Source organism: Neofelis nebulosa, chromosome 5, assembly GCF_028018385.1.
Source record: "Neofelis nebulosa isolate mNeoNeb1 chromosome 5, mNeoNeb1.pri, whole genome shotgun sequence".
Taxonomy (NCBI): Eukaryota; Metazoa; Chordata; class Mammalia; order Carnivora; family Felidae; genus Neofelis; species Neofelis nebulosa.
Genome location: NC_080786.1, coordinates 35,754,903 through 35,768,003, shown reverse-complemented (window position 1 = coordinate 35,768,003; position 13,101 = coordinate 35,754,903). Strand labels below are relative to the sequence as shown.

The following is a 13,101-nucleotide window of genomic DNA, read 5'->3' as shown; positions in this document are numbered from 1 at the left end:
AAAGACCCACAAGTAATCACTAATTCTCCCTTAAACATTAGTTTGAACTGGAGTGGGACCCCTGCTGTGAGCATTTATCTGGGACTCCCACACTCTTCTTTTTCCTTGCCTGGCCAGCCCTTGCTCCTGCCTTCCTTCCTCTGTACTTTGGCTCCTAGTTCCTCCTCCAGCCATCCTGACACAGTGTCCCCTCAGCACCTGCCTCTGACCACTAAGCTTGAGAAGAGGTTATGTGACTGCACTCATCAAGGACTCAGGTGCAAAAGAACCCTGAGCAACTAGGCTCCTATGGAGACGCCTGGGACTCCAGGATTAAGCATGGATCATAATGGAGAAGAGGTGAACAGTACAATTTTCCAGATGAGATGGGCCATCCTAAAATGAGTTGCCATGAAGCAAAAATATACACAGCCTTCAGCATGAGAGAAGTGAAAACAACAACAAAAGGCCCAGTGACTGGCGATATACAGACAGAGAGCTTTAGGGACACTGAGATAAAGTCTGAGGTGGGCAAAGAGGATAATTAACAAGAAAGAAAATTCAGGGCAAAGACCCCAAATGCATGGGCAGCAGAGAATCTGGGAAGCTCCTTTTTCTCCCTCCAGCAGAACAGTTCCACCATAGAAAGAGGCTACCAACCTCCTCTGTGGCAGGAGAGATGTTCACTTCTCTACTCCGCAAGGCCAGGGCTTTGTGTCCCAGGCCCTGGGAACCTGAGGGTTATATATGGAAGGCCCTGTCCAGTGATGAGATCTGCTTCCTGAGCTTCTTGGCCATCAGCAGATAGGAGGGAGGGGTAAAAAGTGTGAAAGGGAAACACCAGAGTGAATGCACTGCTCATGGAGGGGTAACCAAGAAAAAGACCCAAATATGCCCCCATCACTGTCAAGGCTGGAAGCTGCCAAACTGGCTGAAAAGAGAGCACCAAGAACAGAGCTAACTCAATACTTTAGTTCCAGGGTGAATGATATACCAGGTCTTCTTCTCTCCCAGTGTGCCTGGTAGACCCCTCCACCACCAACAGGACGGGGCCCACGGGTGTGGTCCAACAGGCCTTGCTGTTCCTGGGGACTACAAATGGATGCTGTCATGGTGATCCTCCCCAGAGCATCCACTTGACCAGGACTTCTGGCTTATTTGCTGGTTGATGTGCCCTCACCCTGCAAATTTTTCCCAGCTTTAAAGCAACTTCTGTACTGTCCTGATGAGTTCTCAAATCACACCTTGCCTAAAACTGGAAACCCTTAGATGACAGTCACTATAGTGAGGGAGAGGGTTCATTACAAGGATTGAGGCTCCGTCACAGGCTGTGGACAGGTGTGGGAGCCAGTCTAGTTTCTACTCCCCTGTTTATCCGGAAACCCACCATATGCTCGAAAATTGGGCGATCACCGATCATATCGGCAAAAACATCTGACAACACAATCTCAATCTGTCACTGAAAATAGAACACATCTGTTTTTTTACCGTCTATGAACTAAACCATAAACATGAAATCCTGACTCCTATGTTTGTATAAGAAAGGTATTTCTACAAAGTTGCCCATGGCAATGTTATTTTTAATTGGAAACACACTGTAAACAACCTAAATGTACAAAAATAAGAGAATGGTTAAACCACGAGAGGGATCTATGAAGTATAATTTTGTACTCTACTCTTCAGTAATATTTTAAAATATATTTTAGTCAGCTTGGAAAAGGTCTACGAAAGATGAAAACACAAAGACTCTGAACAGAGTAAACTATGATCCAAATTAATCAGAACTGTGTATTAATATATGAACAGGAAAAGGTCTGGCAGGGTGTTAGGAGTGTAGGTTAATTTTGTTTTATTCTTTATTCTTTTTAGTAATTGTCACATGTACTCGAATTAACAGACGTTGATCATGTCTTTCTGGTCCTGTCTATTCTTTTTTAAAAATGTTTATTTATTTTTGAGAGAGAGAGAGAGAGAGAGAGTGAGAGTGTGAGCAGGGAAGGGGCAGAGAGAGAGACACACACAGAATCCAAAGCAGGCTTCAGGCTCTGAGCTGTCAGCACAGAGGCCAACACAGGCTTGAACTCACGAACTGTGAGATCATGACCTGAGACAAAGTCAGACGTTTAACTGACTGAGCCACCCAGGCACCCCTGGTACTGTTTATTCTTGATTCCAACTCTGTTAGGTCCAGGGCAGTCACCCAGATTGTGGATTCCAGAGAATCCACAGTTCTCTGCAAGGACTGCCAGACTGGCTTCTGGCTGAGGCCAAGTAAATGCTCAGAGACCAGGGTGGGACACCAGGGGGCACCCTGCCTCTGGCCCACAAGAATGACCCCCACACAAACCACCTAGAACACAATCACCATCTACTGTGAGGCTGATGTAGGTGGCTCCTTGGCTGCCAGGGTCAGCCCTCAGAAACCCTGTGGCAGGGAAGGGCACTGAAGATGGTGGGTAGTCTTGAGGTGGCTGGGTGAGGAATGAAGCTCAGAGGTGGTCATTCCATGGCATCCCATGTGGCACTCAGTCCTGGACCTCTTTCATGGTTTTTTGTTTTTTGGGTTTTTTTTTGCCATTGCCATGAACTACCTACTTATTTATTTACATTTTTCTTTAAATTGGGGTTTAAAAACACCCAAATGACTCTATTTTTAAAAATAAACCCCCAAAACTGAAAAGCCAGCAATACTTGTCTCAAAAAAAAAAAAAAAAGTAAGAAAAAGAAAAAAAGAAAAAGGAACTTAAATAAAACATGACAGAATGCTATTAACATTCTACCTCAACAGTGTGGCCTATGGAATGCTTTGAGAAAGAGCTTGTTCCTTCTTTGTCAGAGAGAGGGATTAGCAAATGCTGGAGAGGTGCTGAGCCTCACCAACTGCCTTTCTCCTTGACATCATCAGAGAGATTGAAAAAGAACTTCAAAGGGAACAGCCTGGAGCGGTAGGCCGCATTCCTTAACGCTATGTCCAGGTACCATGTCAATCTTCGACTGCCAATGAGACATGTATCCCACACTGGACAATGGGGAGAGGGGAAAGAAGGCAGGACTTGGAGTCTGAGCATCTGGGATTGAGTGATAGGGCCGAGCCATCCTCAGCGAGGTAGCCCTGAATAGTTACTTAATGTTTTTTCAAGTTTCAATGTCCTCATTGGCAAGACAGAATCACGACAGCTGACCTTCTTGTTCCACAGAGTTGGTGTGAGGCTTGGATATAATTTTGTGTGTGCTGTGGCTGGCATGTGTGTGTGTGTGTGTGTGTGTGTGTGTGTGCATGTCTCTAATAAAAGAGCATATGGTTTGCAGTAATCCAAACGTGTATCTTGCAACTAATGGATTACTCCACAGGGATAGAATGCAGGTGCAATGCAAGGAAATACATTCCCACCAAAGATTTACAGACTTCTGCACAATTCACAACTACTTTCCGTACATTATTTAACTGAATGTCCCGACACTGCCACATAACCAGTCTAGGAAACCGAGCTGGATGGGTGACTGCATTAAGCCTTTAAAACAAACTCCAAACTCACTTTTCTCCTCCCTTTAACATCATTATCATTGATTATAATTCCATCATTGTAATCAGCCTAAAATAAATAAAACGTTGTGGCTTATTGGTGACACTAAGAGTTATACCTACTTTGATTACTCTCATTATTATCATTGCTGGGATTATCAGAACTGTGACATACTGGACCTCTACTGGCTGCCAGGGAGTGCACTAGGCACAGGACATTAGTATTTTATTTAATCCACATTAACCCAGATGTAGATACTGTGTTTACCCTCATTTTAATTATGAGAAAACTGCCCCTCAGAGGAGTTCAGTAACTTATCTGAGACCACACAGCTAGGAAATGGCAGAACGTAAATATACAGCAATGTGTATCTGTCAAAGCCTGTGGCTGTTCACACTCCGCGTTCCCCTACCACCATAAGAGGAAGGGGCTGCACAAGCCCTCAGGGAGGATCCCTGCCATCAGGGACCTAGGGGGCCCAAAGCACAGAAAGGGCCCTGGGCAGGTCCAAAGATAAGGGGACAAATAGGTGGGCAAATGCTGAACAGCACAAAGAGGGGCAAGTGGAGCTAACCACAGAGAGGAGAGAATCTTCCGCTCCAACCAGCTGATCCAAACAGGCCAAATCGCATCCTGGGCAATTTTCCAGGCAGCCTTCAGAGAGTCACCCAGCCTGAGAAGCCAGCCAATTATGCCTGATCACTCTCTGCTGCTCTGTCCTTACTAAAGACAAGTCCAGACTGGCCCAATGTAGACAAATGAACAGTTCTATTATCTCTGAAAGGCAATCTAATTCCCTTCAAATTTAAAAGTCTCCACAGTTTCCTAACAGGCCTCAGTGGGGCTCATGTAGAAATTAATAAGTTCACAGTGTGCCCAGCTTGCTTTCATTATCATTTTTTTGCCATGCAATGGACAAGATTTTCATTATTACTCAAGGATTTTTCTGGATCTGATTCTCTAAGAAGGTCATGTCCACTGGGCCCAGACACTGGGTTGAGAACTGAGTTAGGTCTAATGGATTTGACTGACGTCTGAGAGAGGATGATTCACTGACTGAGAGTTGATGACACCTCTAGTACTCAGTGGGGGCAGGGATCGAAAGGCAACATCACTGGAAAAAAGAACTCGGATAAAGTGGTGAGAAGTCCTGGGCTCCAGTCCCAGCCCCATGGCTGGCCTGCCCTGAGATGCTTGGGATCTCTCTGAGTTGGGTTATCTTGCTATGAAATGGGCACAGAAGAGGATATGGAAAAAAAAAACCCTCAAATTCATTAAGCTTCTATTATACCTTGAATCACTGTAACATTCATCATAGACATTCTTTAAATTTAATCAAAACAACAACCTTGGAAAGCTTATGTTATTTTACAGACGAAGATGGTGAGGCTACTGTTACTGGTGATTGCACCACATCATCTAAATCACACCATTAGAATAAGCCATAAAGGGGCCAGGGAATGAGACTAGAGTGGTAAGAGTAGGACTGCAGACTCATACGACTATTCTGGAAAGGAATTTAACATGTTTCCAGAACTTTAAAATGTTTGGCCTATTAATTCCAATTCTGGAAATCCATCCAAATGATAGAATCAGAAATGCAGACAATTATAATAAAAAAGAATTATAACACATTATTTGCCTATCACCTCATACCTGTCAGAATGTTTATCTTCAAAAAGATGAGAGATAAAATGTTGGCGAGGAGGCAGAGAAAGGAAACCTTTGTGTACGGTTGGTGGGAATGTAAACTGGTACAGCCACTATGGAAAACAGTATGGAGGATCCTCAAAAAATTACAAACATAAATACCATATGATCCAGCAATCCTACTTCTGTATATACATCCAAAGGAAATAAAATCAGGATTTCAAAGAGATATCTGCATCCCTATGTTCATTGCAGTATAACTCACAATAGCCAAGATATGGAAACAACCTAAGTGTCTGTCAACGGATAAACTGATAAATGTATAAAGAAGAAAATTGATAAGTGTATAAATAATACTCCATTATTAGTATTATTCAGCCATGAGAGAAGAAACTCCTGCATTTGTGACAACATAGATAGACCCTGAGGACATTATGGTCAGTGAAATTAGCCAGACATAGAAGACAAATACTGCATGATCTCACTTATATATAGAATCTGTATGTGGAATCACTTATATCACATATATGATATCACTTATATGTAGATTCCCTTATATGTGGAATCAGCTTTAAAAAGTCAAACTCAGAAACAGGGAGTAAATGGTAGTTACCAGGCACTGGGGGTGGGGAAAATAGGGAGGTGTTGCCAAAGGGTAGAAAATTTCAGTTACAAGACAAATAAGTTTTGGGGATCTAATGTACAGCATGATGATTATAGTTAACAACATTGTTTTATATCCTTGAAAATTGCTAAGAGAATAGATCTTACATGTTCTCACCACAAAAAGGAAATTGTAATTATTTGAGGTGATGGAGATGTTAGATAACACTATGGCAATAATCATTTTTCCAATATAGATGGTTTATCAAATCAATACATTGTATACCTTAAACTTAGACAATGTTGTATGTCAACTGTAACTCAATGAAGCTAGAAAAAAAAAAGAATGGTAAGCTACAGAATATTCATTGAGAAGGACATCACACAGCCATTTAATCAGTTGCAGAATTAATATTTAATGAAATGGTATATTTTCATTAGTTTAGTAAGGGAAAAATAAGTTGTTAGTAATTGTAATACGAGGAGAGATCACAATTTTTGGAGAAAAAAAAGAGTAGAAAAATGACTGGAAGGAAATACACTAAAATGTTAACAGAGGCTCTCTCTGGGGGTAATAAAACATATTTTTCACACCTCTTTGTGTTTTACTATATTTTTCACATTTTCCACAATCAACACTTATTGTAATAATCAGGAAATATGCAGGAAAAGCTATTCTATGTCCCTGAATTTGCATTTATATGCAAAATGCAATGATGACTTCTAGTTAAGTGAGTGATATTTTATGTAGATTTTTCTAAATTTTTTTTTCAAGGAGGGAAATCACAAAAGAAATGAGACAGAGCAAAAATGTTATGGATGGAACCATCTCCCAGCAAGCTTATGGCTCACCTCACAGGCTAAATTGGAAATAAAGACCAGTGGGAAAGGGGTGGAAAACTGACAATGCACAAACAGTTGATAAGGGGGGACTAAAAGCTACAGTTGACTTCAAGAACTGATGGAGCTGGCAGATATGAATTTTTCAATTTTATGAGAATGATAGGGATCTGAAATAAATCTTCAGTATTTTCTTTTTAAGATAAATGTTTTAAAATAAACGTCTGCAGCATGGATGGATGGTGAGTGCCTGTGTCCTGTCTTAGAGCTGATCATAAATAACACTGAGAAAAATAGCTTTGACCATTCCAAAAAGCACCTTTATTTTTTACTCTGAAGAGCTTGGAAGATTATATTTTGATGCATTAAGCTAGATTTTTTTTATGCAGCTGCAAAAATCAAGGAGCAGAGAAATTTTCTTCAGATGGGAATAACTACTCAGGGTTTGGCTTAGAAGCAAATCTTAGTTTCAAGATGTGCCTGAAAACCAGTGGGCATATCAGATGGTCAGAATACAAATTCAAGTTTGACGGATTTATGGTTTATGAAACACTTTGGTGAATCTTCAGGTGAAGTTATTAATTGTCCTGCAGTCCCATAAACCAAGCAAGAGAAGTAATCTTTTGTAAACCCAAACTTCTAAATATCAGATTTGCTTAAACTGTGCCCCCCTCCCCCATTTTGGTCTGTACCTTAAAGAGCTTATAACTTTATGGTAGAACAGTTTATTCAACAACTTCAGTTTCCTAGTTCACTATTAGAGGAGAACAGGGCTTCATTGAGGGTAGACATAATAAAGAATCAGACATATCCCTCATCTTTTAAAATGTTAGATGCACTACACTAAAGTAACTTACTTTTACTTCCTGCTTCATGCGTCACTGGTTTTTTCTGTCATGTTTCAAAGAAGAGTCACACACTTGAAAGGAAAGGCGAATGAGAAGACCTGCTTGGTGGAAAGACCTATGCACACAGGCTGCAGAGAAGGGGCTGAGGGAAGCCAGGAGCACTTGTTCAGCCTAGAGAGGGAAGCCATGACTCAGCTTTGCATTTCCTATCTGGTTCATCAAGATAAACCAGAATCCTGCCTTCTTACACTAAATCTCCCAATTTTTAAATATTGTCTCCATTTTGTTAAGCACACAGTGCATTCCAAACCAAACATTTCCATAACCCAAACATTTTTTGCTAGTGCTTGTTTTAAAATCTCATTTCTAGGAGGTTAAGAATTGCTGATTCACCCCAATATCATCTAATTATATCCAAGAAGGGGATGCTTTGGAATAGTCTCAGGCTGGCAAAGAAGGTCTGGGAAAGACAACTCCTCTTTTGTGGAAAAGACAGCATGGGATTCACACTTCCGAGTGGAATTTGGTTGAGCTGGAAACTTTGAGGATGGCTGGAAGATGTAAGGAAATATCCCCACTCTAAAACACCATGCAAGTCACAGTTAGGTGCCCTTGGTGGTAATCAGTCTAACATGAAATAAAGATAAAGCTTCTTCTGAGAGTCAAGAGTATCTCCCTGATGCTCAGTAAGAATACTTATGGGTTTATCTTCACGTAACGCTGAATTTCCCCCATTGAACCCACCCCCTCACTCCTTATTTTACAATGTTCTGGAATGAAAAAGGGGCCTTCATAGAGCTTATCTCTTAGAAGTGTGAAAGAGCCATTTTTTTCTGCCCAAGTAGCTCATAATGTAGCAGACAAACTGTCAGAAAAAAATAGACTTCATCATGGTGAAAACCTCAGCCTGGCACCCATCTATCATAAAGCAATCTTCTAGAAATCTTGAAAACCTTCGTTAAATTTCTTGTCTTTCTCCTGACAGTGATAAAATGTTAACAATATGACTCATGATGCAGGCATCTTCAGAAATTTTTTGCCCATTCCCTCCTGCCCCTACTATTAGCCATCTCCTTCTCTTTGCCAGAGTCTATGGAAATGTGAGACATAGTCATATTCTTCACACACTGGTCCAGAGAGCTGGTCCTTACAGGAGGTTAGAGAAGGAAGTAGTCATTATCTTGATGATAATGAGAAGACTCTCTACCACAAGCTGCAGAGGGCAAAATGGCACTGTCTTGATTCCTCCACCAAAAGCCACACCCACTGTGAATCTCAAGGGCACAGCCCTCTCCTATCGTTAGCAAATATTTCTTCGTCCTTTTTTTCTTTCCCTCTTCTCTTGCCAAGCTACCAAGCTGCAATTCTTCACCTGTCCATGATATATGGGTAGTGGGGACAATGGGTCACACACTTAATCTGTCGATAGGTCATCTTTCAAGAGGGAAAATTCCCCTATGGACCTTACTAGCCCAGCTTTTCCAACTCCAGAGGCCACTTCAGCAATATACCATCACTCAGAAGAAGAAATAAGGGTCTTGCACTGGAGGCAATACCAAAGGAAAAAACCATAAATCAGAAATCAGAACCACACCAGAAGTCAGAAGAAGCACAGAGCTTTGAAATCACAGACTGATCATGAAGAGATGCACAGAGGGTGACAAGAGCTATAGACAGCCTGAGTCTCAGCTCCATGGAGGCTTCCTGACATGTTTAAAAGAGGGCTAAGTGCAACCATAATAAGCCATCATCTCACCTGCAAAAGGAACTGGTGCATCTTTATCCAGGGCTACAAGTGGTGGGTCCAAAATCACTGTGTCGTTGTTCTCAGTTATGACTCCATGATATGAGGTCTCGATCCATGGCTTGTGCTTGTTGACTAGAACACAATGGAAACAAAGATTGACTTTTAAGATCACCACTTGAATAGCTCATCCATAATGATATTATTAATAGTGCACATTTGTCCAATCATATGCTCTCATCCAACAACCGCATGAGAGACAAAGAGCACAATGGTCCCATTTTACACCTAAGGAACCTTCAGAGAAGCGAGGTTCAGAGAGAAGTTCAATGAGGCACACAGAAAGTTGGGCAGCAGATTTTTGGGCTCCAAGACCAGGGATCTTTCACTTGACCCAAATCCAACTATTTCTATTCCTGGATGCCCAGTGTCGATAGCTACTGTTTAAAAACTGACTGAAAGCTTTAATTCTCAAATGCTACCATCTATTAATAGATGTTTCAGGGTTAATATTCATTATCAATCAATGAACTAGCAGGTCATGGCTGTGTGCTGGAATTTCTGACCTCAACCTAATCATTACAAATTGTTACTGCATTTTATATACATACATATCTGTATACGTACCAACATATGTGTAAAGATACAACAGACATTTGAATGCTTTCTTATCACTTAAAAACTGTGTCTATCTTAATGGTCTAAATTGCCTAAGAAGATTAAGTTGCTCTTTAGTAATTTTACCAGGTGAATAACATATTATTTAATGGAAAATAAACACACGTCAAATACATGCTACTGGTTGAATTATGGCCCTGAAAAAAAAGAGGTTAGAGTCCTAACCTCCAGTATCTTGGAAAGTGACCTTATATGGAGAGAGGGTCTTTATAGGGGTAATCAAGCTAAAGTGAGGTCATTTGGGCAGGACTTAATCCAAAATGAATGGTGCCTTATAAAAAGGGGAAATTTGGACACAGAGACAGACATGCATACATGTGAGTGCAATGTTTCTGTTGCCACCAGCCAAGAAACCACCAGAAGCCAGAAGAGACACTTGGGACAGATCTATCCCTTGTACTTTCAGAGCAAGCCTGGTCCTGCCAACAACTTGATTTCAGACTTCTGGCCTCCAGAACTGTGAGACAGTAAATTTCTGTTGTTCTAAGCCATAAAGTTAGTAGCACTTTCTTAAGGCAGGCCTAGCAAAGGAATACAAGATACTTATGGTCAACAGCCACACATAAAGGGCCGAGAATTTAAATAAGACTTGTGCTAGGGTTGGTGTAATATTCCTGTGTGAATACCCCAAGTCTGTCAATTCCATCTCCTTTTTTGGTTCTGGCCCTGCCATCACCTCTCTGCATGCCTGTAGTGGCCTTCTGACTGGTCTTCCAGTAAGAAGTCCTATCCCACTCCAATTCATCCTCTACTATGGCATTAAGAATAATATCCTGAAACATTAATCTGATTCCTTAACTGTGATCTTCTTGGTTTGTCCTTTATTCCCCTACATACACTAACACAAGTCTGAGGGCAGGGTAGGTGCTTAAGAAGCAAAATAACAGGCTAGAGGGAACCCTAGAATAATCAAAGTTGTCCTGATGCCAATCCTCACACCTTGCTTCACAGTTTGAATGACGCTGTCACATGCGTAACGCTCCCCACAGGGACCTAAGAGGTAGGTGTGATCATTATGAAAATAATGAAGAACTTCTTTCACAAGGTGTGACTTTCCCAGGATGGCCACAGGCTTGAAAACTAACAATTGGGAAGACCAACAATTCTCTCATATGTGGTGAGATCCAAAAACACATACATGTGTACATAAACATATTCATATTGTAATACAAAGTCAGGCACATTATAATATATAACACACATTAAAATATATATACATATCATAGTGTATAATTTTCAGTAGTTACCGCAAAGCAAGAGCTACACTTGATCTTAGCCAAAAGGCCGAGAAGCGATAAAGCAAGAGCTTATAAAATTGAAAACAGCTCTGCTGCAGTGGCTCCTGTCCCCTTTCCACCCCATCATGCTTCAAAAGGTCAGCTAAGAGTTGCTCTAGGATAGCTGGTAGACTCAACCTGGCCACCATTTTGCTCCTTCTCACCCGTTTCACAGCAATCATGAACTAACCAAGAGGCAGTTTAGTGGAGCAGGGACATATGCCTGTTCTTCTCAGGTCTTGGCTCCTGAGAGCTATTTCTGCGGATTGGATCATGCCCAGGTCAGAGAGCGGCTCTGCCCACTGTGGGTCTGAATGGGACAGCAGGCTCCTCCGTGCTAACATGCTGGCATTCGAACCAGTTCTTCATTATGGACCCTGGAAGAATTACAGCCACCCAGGGTTGTCCCCGTGCGCCTTTGCTCTTTTATTAGCCATCAACACAAACGCAATGTAAATAATTTGCAGCTGTTGGGAGAAACAATTAATCTTTTTTCCCCTTTAATTAAACCTAGGGGCTATTCATTAGAAATGTGGATAGAGGATATGCCATAAGCTCATCCAGTGTTTCAGATTCGAGTCACTGTGCCACTTGACTCGATGGCAGACAATGGGATCTAGAGCCAGTTGCTAGATTGCTGGGTTTCAGGCCCGGCTTAGCCACCTCGGGGCCACTTCTATGTGAGTCAGTTGGCCACTCAGAGTGTCAACTCCCTGAACCGTAAAATGGGGAAAACGACTCCACTCACAGGGTTGTCATGTTATTCAGACGCCCTGGGCTGGACACACAGCCCCTGACCTTTGATTACTCAGACTTACCACCCTCATCTCACAGAGCCCCTGACCTTTCATTAGTCAGACTGACCACTACTCTCTGAGCAGTGACAGTGTCAGCAGGGAGGGGATTTATAGACCTTACAGTTGAGGTTTCCCATCATGAGTGGGGAGAGGTTTATTTCCTTTTATCCATAGGCCTGCCGTCCTTTTCTCCTCTCATCACTAGTAGTTGTGTACCCATCACATATTAGGCATTTTACATACATTCATTAATCCTCATCACAACCCCATTATATAAGACTTTATAGCTCATTTTGCAGGTGAGTAAGTGAAGCTCAGAGGCGCTTAAATGTTCCCTTTTTGAAAAATAAGAGTGTTAACATCCCTACAATTTCCACATTTTTCTTCCACCTTCTAACTTCCTTCAAATCTTTCTTGACTTTCTCTTTGTCAAGGTTGACAAACATTTGCATTTTCATGTGTAAGCTAAATTAAATCTTCTTTGCTTTGTCTATAGATCACATCCTCAGGGCTGCACACCAATAACTTAAATTTGCATGATTTTGACTATGAGGCTTTTGTTCATGGCTGAGCTGAGTGTCATGCAAGGATTGCTTTCCCTTCTTAATGGTTCAACTGTCATTCCACGGATGACGTTCCTTGTACCCAGACCGACTGGACTCTTGATAGTTTCATGCCATCAGATGACCAAATCATACTCTATTTTAACTTGCATCATATTTGAAACCATCCTCCTTTGTATATTCTTTGTTTTATGAACATAAAGATTATCTTTTTTCATTCTATTGAATTATGAAACACAGGACCTTTTCCCCACATCCCAACCATATTACAGCTTTTTAATCATTCTATCTATTACTCATCATCCCTCATTTGCAAAATGGAGATACTTACTTCATAAGAATGTTGTAAAAATTGTATGAGATCATTTAGGCAAATCTAGTATCTCTGACATGAATAGGGGTTCAAATATTAAGTTCCCCTAAGCCCATCTCACACTTCTAAGGGGCTAAAGTGTGGCTTTGCACTCACAGAGATATTTAGCCCAACTCCATTCATTCAACAAATATTTATGGGTCACCTAAAAATATGCAAGAACAGCTTAATCACGGGGTGGGGGAGGTAAATTGGGGAAGAGTCCCTGAATGAAACACTTGACAA

General features: G+C 41.4%; 1 protein-coding gene and 1 pseudogene across 2 annotated transcripts in view; both read right to left on the bottom strand.

The window, feature by feature from the left end:
* Positions 1–13,101, bottom strand: part of CLSTN2 (calsyntenin 2) — a 603,671-nt gene that overhangs the window by 369,674 nt on the left and 220,896 nt on the right. For both annotated transcript variants that reach the window (XM_058730043.1, XM_058730044.1), the window contains exon 2: positions 9,201–9,323. In XM_058730043.1, the coding sequence (XP_058586026.1) occupies positions 9,201–9,323 (123 nt within the window). The remainder of the gene's footprint in view (positions 1–9,200; positions 9,324–13,101) is intronic.
* On the bottom strand, positions 11,009–11,162 carry LOC131513350 (U2 spliceosomal RNA; annotated as a pseudogene).